General features: G+C 54.8%; 2 protein-coding genes across 4 annotated transcripts in view; one reads left to right on the forward strand and one right to left on the reverse strand.

Moving 5' to 3' along the window:
- The first annotated feature begins 4,075 nt into the window (after positions 1 to 4,075).
- LOC111154752 (natriuretic peptide A) lies at positions 4,076 to 5,870 on the forward strand. Its single transcript, XM_022514643.1, has 3 exons — positions 4,076 to 4,370; positions 4,472 to 4,798; positions 5,554 to 5,870. Exons 1-3 carry the CDS (start codon positions 4,251 to 4,253, stop codon positions 5,563 to 5,565), a joined length of 459 nt encoding a protein of 152 aa, XP_022370351.1. The 5' UTR covers positions 4,076 to 4,250; the 3' UTR covers positions 5,566 to 5,870.
- A 2,033-nt stretch (positions 5,871 to 7,903) lies between these two features.
- The window catches only part of LOC111154668 (chloride voltage-gated channel 6), a 31,340-nt gene continuing 22,810 nt past the window's right edge, over positions 7,904 to 16,433 (reverse strand). For 2 of the 3 annotated variants that reach the window (XM_022514465.1, XM_022514466.1), the window contains 5 exons: positions 15,751 to 15,908; positions 15,396 to 15,552; positions 13,298 to 13,405; positions 13,074 to 13,199; positions 7,904 to 10,847 (listed from right to left, as the gene is read on the reverse strand). In XM_022514465.1, the coding sequence (XP_022370173.1) occupies positions 10,767 to 10,847; positions 13,074 to 13,199; positions 13,298 to 13,405; positions 15,396 to 15,552; positions 15,751 to 15,908 (630 nt within the window). In that variant the 3' untranslated portion in view covers positions 7,904 to 10,766. Of the gene's footprint in view, positions 10,848 to 13,073; positions 13,200 to 13,297; positions 13,406 to 15,395; positions 15,553 to 15,750; positions 15,909 to 16,433 lie in introns of those variants that run through there. The other variant, XR_002641097.1, reaches the window with a different exon arrangement.

Below are 16,433 nucleotides of genomic sequence, written 5' to 3' on the forward strand. Positions count from 1 at the left end.
TGAGATTGGGGTGCTGTGTCTACAAGGCAAGGAGTGCCAATGAGCGCCGGCAGGTGCCAAAAGCCAGACAAGGCAAGGACATCTCCGCCCTACAGGGCTCAGAGGGAACATGGCCTCGATGACACCTTCATTCCAGACTCTGGCCTCCAGAGCTCTGAGGCTCCCCATCTCCTGGTACCTGTGCCCTTGGGATGTCCCTTCCAGGACAAGGAGGTTGTGAAGAGCTTACATAATCTCTCTCTGGACCCGAGGAAGTCAGCTGCATTTCTCTGGAGAGGCCCACGTGGTGAGGAACTGACCTCCAGCCAACGGTCGTCAAGGAGCTGTGGTCTCTCAGCTGACACAGGAGTGAACTTGAAAGCAGATCCTCCAGCCAAACCCTGAGCCGATGGCAGTCCCAGCTAATGTCTTAACTGGAGCCTCCAGGAGCCCTGAACAAGGGACCCCAGCTGGAGAGGGCCAGATTCCTGACCCACGGAAACTGTTTGGTAAAGATGTGCCTTGTTTCAAGTCGCTAAGGTCTGGGGTCATTTGTTACACAGCCGTAGTTAAATAACACACACCGTCTCGCTTTTCTTTTCCCCTCGCTCCTGCTTCCCTTGAACGGAACTGCCCCCACGCCCATAAAGCTTTAGCAACTGGACTTTTGTCTTGGGCCTTGCTTTCTAGGGAAGCTGTTGCCAACTTCCAGGGCCAGGGACTTCCAAGTTGAACCAAAGAAACAGAACATCATTTTTTTTAAAATTTATTTATTTATTTGACAGAGAGAGAGAGAGAGAACAAGCTGGGGGAGCGACATGCGGAGGGAGAGGGAGAAACAAACTCCTTGCTGAGCAGAGAGCCTGACACGAGGCTCGATCCCAGGACCCTGGGATCATGACCTGAGCTGAAGGCAGCCGCTTAACCAACTGAGCCACCCAGGCGCCCCCAGAACATCATTTTCAAAATCAGAAATAACGATCCCCAAATGTGCATCAGGGTCTTACCAATTTCTCCCAACTGGGGCTTCTGGGTTAGATCATTTGTGTCCGACAGAATCATACCGTGGACACCAAGGGTTTCTCATACCGATTTTTTACTTGTGTTGCATTGCTGGGACCAAAGCTGCCCGCAGCATCCCCACAGAGGATCCTAAAACGGAAATGCTGAGATGGAGACCAGAGAAGCCGCAGTTCTGGATTCTCCCACCCATCTGCGACGCTCCTTCCGACATATGACTAAGACAACTTCTTTCCAGTGATCAGGAAATAAAGGCTTTTGATTTTTTGGTTAGTGGGAGAGGTGGGGGTCGGGGGTGGATCTGGTTTTCTGTGCCTTTTGCTTTTCTTCTATTTCACTCCTCCAGGCTCGCTTCTAAGCACCGTGTTAAAGATCGACTCCTCCACATATACACCCCCTCCCACCTCCCCCCCAGGTTGAGCAGGGACATGGGAAAGAAGGGAAATTTACATCAAGCCATTTTCTGTTTTAGGCACAAATCGAATGCTTTGCTGGGATTGAGGTAATAAGTGTATCTGAGACCTGTGTTCCCACTAAGTCTTGTCAGGGTAGGAGGGAGTGTTGGTTCTATGGGAAGTCCTCTGGGCAGCAAAACTGAATATTCTTTCTCTTGCCACTCCCCTTCCACAAATAAACAACAACAACAACAACAACCCCCCCCCCCCAAAACAAAACCCAAACGAAACTGAACAAAAACTCCCGGCTTGTAGAAGAGACTCAGACACTAATGCCCTGCTCCGGTTTCGGTCTGAAAGAGGGACAGTGACTTTCATAAAAGGAGCTGGGAAAATTCTGCAATTCTCTTCCTGGACCCTAGTGCAGCATTTCTGCTGGTCCTTGGGCCACTAACAGACTTCAGAAGTGGCTCAGGACAGAGGAGCAGCACCAGCCCTCTGGGGCCGAGCCACCTGCCACGACGCCCTTCCGGTAGCCGCTGCCTGTCTGAAAGGGCATCTCCAGGAGACAGGCCGCGTGACGCACACAGCAAGGAGCATCGGTTCCCCCAGTGTGGCTGCTCACTGAATCCTCTTTGCTAATAATAACCCCTGCCAACGCCAACACCAACGGAGCGATTAAGCTGTGAGCACATTCCAGGGGCTCATCAGGATACGAGGGGTTTTACCCCCAGAGTTCGTATTCAGGGTTGCGCCCACTTGGGATTTTAGGTTGTGTTCAGCTGACCCAGGTAAGGTTACTGGAGAGGGCTCCTTTCTCCTTAGGTCTTAGACTAAAACCACCCCGGACACCTCTCATACCTCCGGCCACATACTGCCCCGATTTCTTGTCCTCCCCACATACTGCCCCGATTTCTTGTTCTCCCGCAGAGCAGCCTCTCTACCTGATCGGCCAGGGAATGCGAGCAGCCGGGGAGGGGTCGGTTCAGGGCAGACCTGGGCATCCCACACGCATTTCTTGAGTCCCGTGGAGTACATCAAAACATGTCAGGTGTGCCAACAGGTCGTGGGGCTTGGAGGACCCCTTCCTTGAGGTAGCCCACACACACACACACACACACACACACACACACACACACACACATACTTGCCAAGGGAGTGGGGGCGGGGGAAGGAGCTGTTCAGAGGCTGCCTGGGAGAGTGGGGGCAGGGGGTTATTCAATCAGGAACTGCACTGAGAGGGCTGGTAAGGGACCATCATGCTAAGTGACAGCAGCTGCATCTGTAGGATGGTTGGGAATACGGGCATTGGCGTCAGACCCGGGGTTCAAGACCTGGCTGTGTGGCTTAGGAGCCCAATGACCTTGGTTGGGCAAGTGACGTAACCTCTGTGGATGGGAGCAACACCACCTGCCTCGTGGGGCGGCCAGGACAATTAGATCATGCACACAAAGCTTTCAGTAGAGTTTCTGGCCCGTTACAGTTGGTCAATAAAGGCAACCATGAGCGCCATCCTGCAGTTAGGCAGCGCACCACAACACGTTCACGCATTAGTTGCTCACCTGACAACCTGGAGAGGTGGGTAGAGCAGGTTTTTACAAATGGGGGCAAGAAGGCGGTGACAATGTGTGTAACTTGGTTTGTGTGGGGCTGCAGTGAGGTCTCTCGGCCCTTCGAATGCTGTGGTCGCCCCCCAGTACATGGGCATCATATAACAGGCTAGCACGGACTGCTGAGCTTAGGGAACGGGGGCCACGTGTTAAATGTGGACAGCCATGCCCCCTGTGATTTCTCCCTGGCAGCCAGGAAAACGGAGGCCTTGGTGGCTCATCACTCGCCCGGCCTCGAAGGAGTTACATGGAAGGTATTAAGGGAAACTGTGTGCCACCCTCACATCCCCCTCACTCCGTCGGCCAACTCGCCAAAGGACTTTTCCCGGGAGGGTTGGGAGGTTTAGAAGCTTCAAATCCAGAGTCTGAGTTTCTACAAGCAGCAAGGTGACGGAATGAAAATGTTGGCGTCTCTAAGTGCCCACCTCCCTCTACACGATGGAGGGGAAGGAGGAGATGCTTGGCAGAAGGATGGTTCTGTTTCCCAAAACTTCTCTTGGTGTTTACGTCCAGGAGTGGAACCCTCGGGACACTCATCCCATTTGGTTCCCGGCTGACTTAATGCTCTAAAAAATAACTCCCTCTTCACCTGACCGCTGAGAGTGACCGCTGGGAGGGAGGGCAGCCCAGTTGGAGGGAGAAGGCTGCCCTCATGGCTGATGAGTCAGGTGTGAGGCCAGCTTGAGCATCTGGACTAATTTGTCCCGAGCTGCAGGCCGCCTGCCACTTCCTCCCCACCCGCCCTTATTTGGATGCCCTGACAGCTGAGCCGAAAACCAACTGGGGGAGCTGGGCGCCGGCCAACTGTCACCCTCTGTCTCCCTGCCTGGGTCCCGTTGCTGAGGAGAAAGGAGCCCCAGGCATCGCTGTAAGATAACCAAGGACTCTTTTTTGCTCTTCTCACACCTTTGAAGTGGGAACCTCTTGAGGCAAATCAACAAGAATGTGGCTCTTGCAGCCGAGGGTCCGGGGCTGTTGGGGCTGCTCAAGGTGGAGGGGAGTGACAGGCTCTGCCGGACTGATAGCTTTAAAAGGCCATCTTCTGCTGCTCCTCATTCAGCTGCTTTATCACTGTAAGTGACAGAATGGGGAGGGTTCCGTCCCTCTCGCGCTCTTGGAGAGCTGGGGGGCTATAAAAAGAGGAGGCGCAGGGCAGCTGGGAGACAGAGGCGGACGGAGGCTGAGAGGGGAAAGGAGAGGACAGAGAAGCAAGCCAGCACCAGGCCACTCCTTGAGCGACGCCAGCATGGGCTCCCCCACCATCACCACCAGCTTCCTCCTCTTCCTGGCATTTCAGCTCCTGGGGCAAATAGGAGCTAACCCCGTGTATGGCTCTGTGTCCAATGCAGACCTGATGGATTTCAAGGTAGGGCCAGGACAGGGGCCCCAGTGTGGGACCAGGGGGCTTTGTGACACTGTGCAGGTCAGTGAGACCTCTCCTTTTCCCTGTGTGTTCCTTTTGTAAAGAATTTGCTGGACCACTTGGAGGACAAGATGCCTTTAGAAGAGGAGGTCGTGCCCCAACAAGTACTAAACGAGCAGAATGAGGAAGCTGGGGCGGCTCTCAGCCCCCTCCCTGACGTGCCTCCCTGGACAGGGGAGGTCAACCCAGCCCAGAGAGATGGGGGTGCCCTTGGGCGGAGCCCCTGGGACTCCTCCGATAGATCTGGTCTCCTGAAAAGCAAGCTGAGGGCACTGCTTGCTGCCCCTCGGAGCTTGCGGAGGTCCAGCTGCTTCGGAGGCAGGATGGACAGGATTGGAGCCCAGAGCGGACTGGGCTGCAACAGCTTCCGGGTAAGAGGAGCTGGGAATGGATACGGGATGGGGAGGAAGGAAGTTGTGGTTTCACTGAGACTCAGACCTTGTCAAAGAACACCACCAGAGCATGCCTCCTGCAGTAAAGAGACCAGAGTAAAGTTTACTTCTTTTGAAATGTTTGTCTCAAGTTGGGCCAATGACGTCATCCTCAGCTACAGGCTGCCAAGGACATGCCAAGGGGAAAATAGTTACTGCCACGAGCATTGGGAACTTAAAATGTTCGTGGGGCCAAGTCCTCATCATTCTGTTGATTGGGAGCTCATGTTTCTCCCCAGAAGTGTCAGATCCCAAAGAATTAAATGATAACGACCAAGGCTGGGGCAACTGGGTGGCTCAGTCGGTTCAGCATCCGACTCTTGGTTCCAGCCCTGGTCAAGATCTCACAGGTTGTGGGATCAAGCCCTGAGTTGAGCTCCACACTCAGTGGGGAGTCTGCTTGAGATTTTTCTCCCTCTGTGCCTCCCCTCACTCATCGGCACGTGCATGCCTGCTCTTTCTCAATAAATACATAAATAAATCTTTAAAAAAGAAATAAAAACCAAAAACAAAAGAAAGGAAATGACCAGGGTTGATTTATGACTTCTAATGAACAACTTGTGCCCCAGTTCATGAAAGTTCCAGGATTGTCAGGCTGGAATGGGAGCTGGTGGGAGGTGAGCACACTCCTGTGAAGTTGACTTTTCTAATAGGACCACGTCACCAAGCCAAATTTGTCTCTGTTCTCTTTGTAGTACCGAAGATAACGGCCAGGGAGGAAAAGGCGGGCCAGGCCCTGGGGGCAAACTTCAAGAGACCCTCATCCCTTGGGGTCTCTCACTCAACTTTGTCACATCTCATTGCCATCAAATCGAGCCGTGACGAGCACCGTATTCAAGCTTTAGCCTCTTGTCAACGTTTCTCACATTTTATGCTAAATGTAGATAAAGTGGTTTAATTGTGGCTTCCCCACCTCTCCCATCTCTTGCACTTAATTTTAGGATAGACACTCACCTGTTACTGAAAGCGGTTTGAAAGTGAATAAATTTCAGCACCACGGACAGAAGCCAAAGGTTTGGTTGGCGTGATTTCTTTCTTTTTCTCAGCCTAATAACCCGGTTTTCCTTTTGTGGCAGAGAAGAAGACTGTTTCTTTCTCCTTCCTTTTAAACATAATAAGATTTATTTTGGGTTGCAGTTTTGGGTTCACAGCCAAATTAAGCAGAAAGTACAGAGATTTCCCATAGACCCCCTGCCTGCACACACGCAGAGCCTCCCCCACCAGCAACAGCCCCCAGATTGGTGCCTTTGTTAAGCAAAGTGAAGAAAGAGATGTTTGCTTTGTTGACAAACTGCCTTTTGGGTATTTAGACTTAATTAAAAGGTAACCACCAGCTTTTTCTAATTCTGGTCCCAGGTACTTGGATGGGTGAGGGGTAGGGTGGGGGGCGGTGGAGGGGACCAGAGAAGATGCCATTTCTTTCTATCTGCTTCTAAGAAGCAGAGAATGCCAGGCACCAAGTTCACCCACAACAGGGAGCCATGCTCTACTCTACACATCCCCTCTCCACGTCAGAATCTGACATTCCTCCAACCCCCTCCCCCTCTGGTCACCGACATGTGCACTTTTCTGCCCCTTATTTATCCTGTCCCTTCTTCTTGTAATGCCATTTATCCAGTTCTCCCGAGAACATTCTACACAATCAAGGCTCATGGACAATGCAACTTCGTCCCTGAAGCTGTCCCCGATACCACGTGCTCGATATGAACTGAGCTCGGCACCGGTGGTGTTTTGTGTATAACAATTATAATATGACACAATTTGCCTTGGTAGGTGGTCGTTTCTCTGTCTCTGGATTGTAAACTCCTTGAAGGTCAATGCCTGTTCAGCACCACTGCAGGACATGGCCTAGTCCATGCTTTCTAACGTCAGCCCAATTGTCTTAGTCTTGCATAGAAATCAGGAAAAGGGGGAGTAAATAGTCATTCACTCTTTATAGGGGGAGGGGAGGCCAGAAATGAGTTGACGGGGAGTGGAGGGGGGGGCCGAGGTAAGATCTCTAATCTAGGGGCGCCTGGGTGGCTCAGTGGGTTAAAGTCTCTGCCTTCGGCTCAGGTCATGATCTCAGGGTCCTGGGATTGAGCCCCACATTGGGCTCTCTGCTCAGCGGGGAGCCTGCTTCCTCCTCTCTCTGCCTGCCTCTCTGCCTACTTGTGATCTCTATCAAATAAATAAATAAAATCTTTAAAAAAAAATCTCTAATCTAACCACTTCCAACAAATCTCTTCTTCATGTGCACTTTGAACACAGAAAGGGGGGGGGGGGACCAAAAAGCAGAGGATTGGTAAGGACAGGAGCAGACGGGAAAAAGTGTCCAAACATGGCTCCTGAGGTCCGGGGAGTGGGAGCTGCTAGGAGGGAAGTGTGGGGAACTGGGCAGATTGCCAAGGGGGTCACTGTGACACGGTGGATCCTCCTCAAATGGAACGGACAGGGCCAAATGCACAGATAGTGTCCCTGGAGTTCAGGAAACCCGGGGACAGGTGGAGGGGGACAGCACTGACGGAGACGATTTCTAGTGCTGGTGGAATGGCAACTTGAGGCAGATCAACTGAAGACCAAGAAAATCCGATTTCTGGCAAAACAGAGAGCCGAGACAGATGGCAGCACAGAAGCCAGCCCCAAACGTCTACAGCCTTGGCATTGATTGTACTTCTTCTGGTTGGGTATTGGGGAACCTGTGAGTGGGGCAGACTCCTAAACACAGCACTGTCAGAACACACACAGCTCCTCCGTCTCCTGCTGTGGGCAGCAGCAGCTGAGGGAACGGGTAGGTTTTTATGGGAGGAAAGCAGCTGCAAACAAGATCACGTGGCATTGATTTGAAGGGAGAGAAGACTGGGAACTTCGTGATTTTTGCTAAGGACTAAGTTGGGAGCAGGTGGACCCCCGGGAATGAAGTCTTGTTGGCAAGGCTTTAGAAGGAGACCTCTGAGCCTGTCAGTCTACTCTCTGGCTTTGTGATGTTTACACTGTGGAAGGCGTAAAATGAAAATCACATACCACTCTACAACCAGCCCCATGGAGACAAGAGGTTAGAGGAGACAGATTTGAACACACTTTATTCTGACATGTTACGGTTACAATGAGAACTTCCAAGTTCCAAAAGTTCAAATAAAAATAGAATTTTACAAATTAAAAAAAAAATTACAATGTATGTACACAACAGAATTAGCTAGTATTACTGTCTAAACCAACAGTGCGAACAGAAAGGAAGCCTGCCACGATCGGGAGCTGTGGGATAATACTGCACACCGGCACTACAGGGCCCCGGACGGAGCTTCCGGCCTTTCCGCGGGCTTGCTTTCTTTCCGACGGCTGTGGCAGTACACAGTTTTGCATCAGAAACGTCAAGCAAGCAGGCAAGCGTCCATCCCAGCCAGGAACCGTTGGTTAAATAAGGTCATGAGCAAATCCTCCCGGAGCGCCAAGGTCCCAGGGTCGGGAGGGACTCTGGCTCCCTACCTCCCAGGCCGCTCAGCTGGGGACCGTGAAACACCTAGCGGGAGACGGGCAGGCACACAGAACACCGGCCTGCTGGCCCGAGCCCCCTGCAGCTGTGCGTGTGGACGTGCCCCACCGCCGGGGGCGACGGGGCTGGTAATAGGTGAGACATGGACAACGTGGGTTTCTAACTATCAAAGGAGTGAGGCTTCCAGTTATTTGTTACAAGTGGGGCAGTGGTTCTCTTTGGGCTAATCTGGTAAGGGCAGACGCCCACGGACGACAAGAAGCAACGTGCCTTTCCAGATGGGCCTGAGTTTGGGACCTCGTGGCCGTGCAGTCAGCTCATGCGGAGGGAGGCGTGTGCGTTCTGCCAGTTACCTCTGGGCTAGTCTAGTGGGGATGAAGTGTCTGGGGACCGGAAGTGCAGGGGCGGTAAATTCCAACAACATTCACCCAGGGCAGCTTCGAGGCAGACAGCTGGTGACCCCAGAGCCCTGGAGGCCAGACGTTCCCCCCAGCAGGACCTTAGTCCTGCCAGTTTCACTGAGGTACGGGAAGAGGGGATTCGGTGTCTGTGACAGGCGGTCCTGACTTCTCCTGACTTGGGTTTCCCTCTTGATAAAAGGAACGAGTAACGCGGCCTCGCTCTGGGTGCTGCCTTAAAATGAACTGGCGGTGGGCTGAACACGATCACATCCAGAAGCGCTTGCCTTTTTGGTCCTTGTGATTTCCCCAACTACTTACTGGGGCCCCCGTCCACATCTCACAGGTCGAGTGCATCCAAGGAAGCTGAAACATTTAGAAGTCAAAGTATTTTTGGTCAAAGAGATAAGAAAATGGGAAGGATGGACTGGGGGGGAGGGTGGAGCCAGGTGGGAAAGATCCTGAAACAGCCGCCTCACTTAGGGGAGCAGAGCGTGCTGAGCACAAGACCTGGGCCGGCCGCAGCGAGACGGGCGCGCGCTCCCAGACCGCACGGGAGTCGTGGCAATGGCGGTCGGCCAGAGGCAGAGCGCGAGAGGACAGCGTTGTCAAGGGCAGGCGCCCATGTTCTCGGGGAACTGCCACAGCTGACAAAATAACCCGACGCAAACTTAGATGCAAATAAATGCCTTCTTGGGTCCCAAAGCACATCCGCCAGGGCTGCGTGACCCCAGGCCTAGGGTGTGGACGCAAGTCAGGGGGAGGGCACAGAGGTCGAGTGGAAAGTAAGTGCAAAATAGCCGAAACGAAGCGTTCGCTCTGGGGGCCCCCAGAAAGGGCCCCCCAGCCTGGAGAGACAGAGAGGCTCCTTTTCCAGGGTTCGTGCTCGGGCCTTGGGGCACGTGCTGGCAGGGGTCCCTCCCACCCCTATCCCCTGGCAACACAGTTTCCATGGCTGGCCCGAGTGGGCTGGGGACGGCTAGCAGCAGGGGGTAAGACAGGTGTGTGACGGGCACACGCCCTCCTCCTGGAATAAGCCATTTGTTCTGTCCTAATCTGGCTTCTAGGCCGTATCATGTTCCTGTAGTGCTCACTGGCCCAGGACTGGCTTCTGCCCATCTCGGATGTAACGGTATCATTCCCCAGAGACGGGTCAAGCAATATCACAGGGCGCCCTTTTATCTAATGGGGCGGGGGGTGGGGTGGAGACACCTGGGCTGTGGCTGCATCTCCAGGAAGACACGTGGAAGAACTCATGGGAAGTCAGTAACTCGGGGCAGAGGGGAGGGACGAGGGATGGGCCACGGTAAATGCTAAAAACTGGGGCGGCTTTAAGTCGGACCGTCCCATCGGACTTCTCCTTCAGGGACGGTCCGTGGGACTTGTGCTTCTGGAGGGCGGCGCTTCTGAGGAGGTAAGCCCAGAGCAGCAGCTCCCCCTGGAAGCCGTGTTTCCCTTCAAATAAACTGGGCACCTGTCAAGAGTCCCAATGCTGGAAGGTCCCCCCGACACATGCATTATCTGTGGTTCAGTCTCTAAATTTGGTAATTCCCTTAATTTTGCAACTGGCTTTCGCCCCAGCACTTGCCTTGGCCAAAGCCCCTCCTGTTACAGTTTAAGGCAACACCTGGGTTCCCTAGGAAAGCAGCAGAAGAGGGCAGGAAAACTGCTCTGGGCATCACTCCCCCGTGGCTGAGGCCTGACGCCCCCTCTGGTCCTGGCACGCGTCGGGTGGAGGGGCCTGGGGCCGGGGCCCAGGCTGGACGGCAAGAGAGCAGGGAGCAGGAAACAGGAAGATACTTGCTGAGAAGATCAGACAGGCCCAGGCTCTCGCAGTCCAACATACCATCCCCAGGACCGCTGACCGCCGAAGTGTTCGATGAACGCAGACTTTCCGAGCGAGTGGGTGAGTGGGAATCTTCAGTGTCCTGACAGCCCCAGCCGGCTGTGGCAGCGAAGCATGAGCGAGCCGCCCCCTCCCCCGGGCAGCCCCGGGACAGGGTGGGCTGGGGTGTGGCGGCGAGGCCGCACCGGGCTGTCAGACGGTCTGGTAATGCTGCCGAAGCCGGGCCCGCAGGAATTCGTAGGTCAGGTTGTGTCGAGTGATGATCCCAACGATCTAGGACAAGGAGGAAAAGACCCCCGTCACCTGCAGAGCAAACCTGCTGGGGCAGGAATGGAAGCGGACACGGCTGGCCCGGTGCATCACCGGAAGCAGGGGCGACAGAGGCCCGGCCTGCAGAGTGCTGGGATAGACGTGACAAGCCGGTCACGCTGTGCTCTTGAGAATCTCCAGTTTCCAGGCGACAGGGAGATCAACAGGTTAACTAGGGCTCGTCACCTGGAGGCTAATGGGACAAATTCAGCTCCGAGAGAAGTTTTAGTTGGGCCAGCTAAACTCTGAGTTTTCAACAGGACACACACTCACTAGCCTTCTCAGTTCCCACCACCTGCCGCTCGCTATAAGCACATATGCCGGGGACACAGACCGATGTAGGCTCCTCAGCGGCCGAGGCCCTGTGACCCCGAGACCCCACAACCCCGCCGCAGCTCATAAATACCAGGTCTCAGCACCACCTGAGTCCTTGTGATGTGTGACTTATAACAGTACACATGTACTTGGTCTTCACCTCAGCTCCTGGCGTAAAGTTCTAAAAGCTTGGAATTAAGTGATAAGAGTAAGGAGTAAGGAGTAAGGACATCCTTTACTGTTCATAACTAGCCCCTTTCAGCTCTACTTGAGCTTATGTGCATGACAAAAAAATTGTGAGAAAGGCCCTAAGGATGGAGCCCCCATCCCGCAGCCCCCATCTGTGGGCGGGGAAGGGCCGGAGGCTGACTCAATCAGCATGGCCATGACGTGATCGATCATGTGTACGTGCACGGCAAAGCCCCCGACGACGTTCCTCAACTATGGGGTATGGGGAGCCCCACAATGGTGAACATGGACGGTGCCAGGAGGGTGGGGTGCCAGAGGGGGCGGGGAAGCCTGGTGCCCCTCCTCCACACCTGCCCCTGCATCTCCGCCATCTGGCCGTTCCTGGGTCACATCCTTTCGTGGTTCCCGATCATCTGGTAAGTAAACTGATTGCCTGAGTTCTAGGAGCACAAGGTCACGGGAATCTCCAAAGTACAGCCACCTGGCCAGAAACCCAGAGGACAAGCTGGACTGTTGATTGGCATCTGAAGTGGGCAGGGGTGGGGGGAGTGGAAGTCGTGTGGGGCTGAGCCCTTAATGTGCGGGGCCTGATGCCATCTCCAGGCAGATGGGGTCAGAAGGGAGGAAGGCCGCAGGATGTCTCGCCAGCGTGCAGACAAACAGAGCTCTTCATGGCTGCAGCCGCCGCCGCTCACGTCTCACTGACGAAAGGAAGCATGTTAGAGCCGCCCTGGTGTTTCAAGGAATAGTCTGACCCATGGCAACCAAGCCCACAGAAGAGCAGGCCGGGTTGGGCCAGCGTTCTGCCCGAGGACCCCACCCACAGAGCTCTCATGTCCTGGAGGGCAACTTGGCGACAGACATCAAAAGCCTCAAGAGGGTGATCCGCAGTGACGTTTAACTACGTGGCCCCCAGCAGGGGATGGCTGGATAAGCGACTGGACAGCTGGCCACGGGGATGCAGCCGAGCCCACGGAAACACCGTGAGTGAGCGTTTCCCGCCACAGAAAGGTCTGAGCCACGAGGGTATTAAACAGTACAGGCAGTGGTGGCGCGCTCACTAAGATGGCACGTAAATCTCTACTTGTAGGTGCAGAGGGAAAAAGACAAAGGAGCCACCTTGGGAAGACAGAGTGGCTACCTCTGTAGAAATAAGGGTTGGTACTCATGTGTTTGTATTTTGCTTTTCTATTTTTTAAATAACCAAACAATAACTGTGTAACAAGAAAAACAACCGAGTTCGGGGAAAAAAAAAAAGAGAGAGTGTGCGGCACTTTACTAATTGTAGGCAGTTGGATCTTCTAAAAGACTCTAAGCATTTTTTATATACTTTCTAAGCATTTTGCCTGAAATTCTCTTATTTAATGTCATAAATCCCCAGAACATGTGGGGAATGGACCCTTGCTCCAGGAGGCGCAGGCCTGATGGAGAGTAAAGAAGAGGAACCTTGGGGACGACTGGCCTATGCTCTTCTGCAGCAGCTGTGACCCTGGCGACACCTGCCGGCCGAGGGGACAGTGTGCTTCAGAAACACGGAGGCAGGGGGTACAGGTCCTCCAAGGGCTACAGAAGAGCTTGTAGGCCGAGAAACCCTGCTGGTCGGGAAGCCTGACTCCCATGCAGCAGGGACAGGGTTCTTTCTGGAAGGCAGGCGTGGCGGTGGGCACAGCCAGAAGCCGGACTCACCTCTCCCACAGCATTCACCACAGGCAGGTGCCGCAGGCCCATCGTCCTGAACAGGTTGAAGACTTGGGAGACGTGGGTGTTAGGTGAAACGGTGAAGGGCGAGGGGTTCATGTATGGGGTGACATCCTGCAGAGAAGACCACACAAGTCACCTGCGGCCACCGTGAACATGCAGGCGTGAACATGCAGAGGAGGACCCCACCCCAGAGGCACAGCCCTGCTCACCACAATCATGCGCGGGTTCAGCAGCGTCAGGTCCAGGTCGTGGATGTCCGGGTACCGCGGGTAATCCTCAGCCATCTCGGCGTAGGAAAGGCGCGGCTGGCCGGCGCTCTGCAATCCCAACAGAGACAGGTCCTTGCACCCAGGACAGCCAGCGGCAGGGGCACACTTACAGCCCCTTCCCCTCTACGTCACACCGCCGGCCACAGCGCCACCTGGTGCGAGGCGGTGCAGAACGGGGGCTCTGCCCTGAGAAGCCCTGGTCTGGAGCCAGTTCCCAGCCAGGCCTTGCTGTGCTCCGCTCAGTGAGTCTCCTCATCTCTCTCTAACTTGGCTTCTCCTTGTCGGTAAAACGGACCTGGCTTGTCCTGGAGCCTAAGTGGGAGAAGAACTAATAGGTCTTAAGTTGACGTGTGTCCCTCAAAAGATGTGTGTTGAGTCCTAACCCCTGCTACCTGTGCCCATGGCCACATGGCAAACAGGGGCTCTGCAGACGTGAGCAAGTTCAGATGAGGTCAGACGGCACTAGGATGGGCCCTAGGACCAATGACTGGTGTCCTTCTAAGAAGAGAAGAGGACACAGAGCGAGAAGACCACGTGACAACAGAGGCAGAGACTGAAGGGACCTGTCTAAGGTCAAGCAGTGCCCGGGATGGCTGGCAGCCTCCACAGACGAGCAAGGCAGGGAGCCATTCTCCCCTGGAGCCTCCGGAGATCAAGGCCCTGCTGATGTGTGCACTTGGTAGTAAGACCCTGAGGATTGTGAAAAGAAAAGGTTTCTGTCATTTGCAGCCTCTGGGTTTGTGGCAATTAATCAGACAAAGCAGCTTTGTCACAGCCCTGCACTGCATCCCGAGTCTTCTGGATTTCCCCTTCGCCCTCACTGGGCACCTGGACGGCCACCCAGGAGCAAGAGCTGAGCTAGGAGAGTCCTTCGGGAAAGGAGGTCTCTGCACAATCTTTTCAGGTTCCCTCTAAAGGGGGTGAAGTGTGTGGGGATGGGTGGGTCTTCAGGTCACTATAGGGACCACTTTGAACAAAACACCTACCCTCCTTATCTCTACAAAAACCAAATGAAAGGGAAAAAAAAAGGGAAAATTACAAAAGAATTAATGGGAAGAAATTAAAAAAAAAAAAAAAAAAAAAGCCTGTAAAAAAGTTCATTTATACCAGAAATCAAACTGTAGAAACTATATTAAAAGTCTATAGGTGGGAAGCTGGGTGGCTCAGTTGGTTAAGCGTCTGTCTTTGGCTCAGGTCATAATCTCAGGGTCCTGGGATCAAGTCCCGCATTGGGCTCCTTGCTCAGAGGGGAGCCTGCCTCCCCCTCCTCTCTGCCTGGTGCTCCCCCTGCATGTGCTCTCTCTCTGACAAATAAAATCTTAAAAAAAAAAAAAAAAAAACTTAAGAAAATTAAAAAAAAAAAAAAAGTCTACAGGCTTGGGGCGCCTGGGTGGCTCAGCAGGTTAGGCATCTGCCTTCAGCTCAGGCCATGATCTGGGGGTCCTGGGATGGAGCCCTTTCAGGCTCTATGAGCTCCATGGGGAGCCTGCTTCAACCTCTCCCTCTGCCCCTTCTTCCTCTCACAAATAAATAAAATCTAAAAAAGGGGGCGCCTGGGTGGCTCAGTGGTTAAAGCCTCTGCCTTTGGCTCCGGTCATGGTCCCAGGGTCCTGGGATCGAGCCCCACATCGGGCTCTCTGCTCAGCGGGGAGCCTGCTTCCCCCTCTCTCTCTGCCTGCCCCTCTGCCTACTTGTGATCGGTGTCTGTCAAATAAATAAATAAAATCTTAAAAAAAAAAAAAAAAAAGAGTCTCCAGGCCAAAAGGACACTTGACAAGCAGTGCATAGACTAAGGGGAGGGTGACAGGGGGCGTACTCCGACCGTAGAGCCCCCCGAGAGGCACTGAGCACAGCAGGGGGCCGTGGGGCTGCACACGCCGCAGCACAGCCAGCCGCACTAGACGTGCGCACTAGACGCACTAGTACTCGGGCTCCCCGAGTACTAGCTCTCGGCAGGCCCCTAACCGCGAGGCACTGGGGCTGTGCTCCTACCACCCTCGTGCCTTCCCGAATCCCGGCGCAGAGCAAAGAGACTCACTGATTGGCTTTCCGAGTAGCAAACGCCTCGGACGAGCAGGGTGACGAGCTGCGACCGCAGGATCAGGCCGTGGAAGGTCAGAGGGCGGAAGCGCTCCTCCATGGTCCAGTCTTCGCTCGGGGACTGGTCAGGGTATAGGTTGGGGTAGGGAGTGTATCTGTTACGTAGAAACCAGACGCTGCCTAGCACACCCGCAGCAGGACTGCTTCTCGCTCCCCCCACCCACTGCCCCAAGAGACTCCACCCCCCACCCAGTCCCCGGAAGCTCGGGGGCTGCCTCCACGCAGGGCACTGGACCTCCGGGAGCCGCGGGGGCGGCGCGCGCGCAGGGGGGCGGGGGGCGGTGCGCTCTCACCTCCGCTCCAGCATCTGCTGCAGGAGGTCCTCCTTCTCCGCTGGCTCCTCGGAGGGGAGGTGCTCGTCACACACGTTTCGCAGCTCACTCGACGGGTACGACTTCATGGACTGGCTCCGTCGGCGCTGCTCGCCAGCCCGGGTCAGGATGCTGGATTTCTGGGCGTAGGGAGGGGTGACAGGGACAGGGGTTTCTACCGGGCAGGCCGCGGACGGCTGGCCACAGGTACACACCCACGGCATCCACGCGGCTCAAGGATGCGGGTGGCAGTGGAGTCGGGCGCTACCGACTTTACGGGGGCTCGGGGGCTTGGGGCGGAAGGGTCGCTCTCTGAACCTCAGGGCCTGTAGACCCCGCAGGTTCTGCCTGCCCAACTTCCCTACTCCTTTGGTATGGGAACAGCCCCTCACTCTCCAGGGGGAGCCGCTCTCCGGCGCCGCAGCATGGAGGGATTGACAACGCGTGTGCCCTGGCCCCCGGAGCCACAGGGGCTCACAGCCCGACTGAGGGACTCTGCCCGCACCTGGATTTCAACTCAGGAGCAAGAGCTAGCGCCCCTGCCTCCCAACACCCTCCAGGGTGACTGCGAGCCGCCTGCATGCCCGGCGGGCCACCTCTGATCCTCCAGCTCTCCTGTCAGTCCTGCAGCTTCCAGCCGATTTCTTTTTCTTTCTTAAGTAGGC

This window comes from Enhydra lutris, unplaced genomic scaffold (assembly GCF_002288905.1).
Source record: "Enhydra lutris kenyoni isolate GAN:26980312 unplaced genomic scaffold, ASM228890v2 scaffoldscaffold38, whole genome shotgun sequence".
NCBI lineage: Eukaryota > Metazoa > Chordata > Mammalia > Carnivora > Mustelidae > Enhydra > Enhydra lutris.

Excerpts from the sequence above, each read along its gene's own strand:
- LOC111154752 (XM_022514643.1), top strand. The coding sequence starts at position 4,251 with ATGGGCTCCCCCACCATCACCACCAGCTTCCTCCTCTTCCTGGCATTT. Across the intron at positions 4,371-4,471 it reads CAGACCTGATGGATTTCAAG|AATTTGCTGGACCACTTGGA; the intron begins GTAGGGCCAGGA and ends CCTTTTGTAAAG.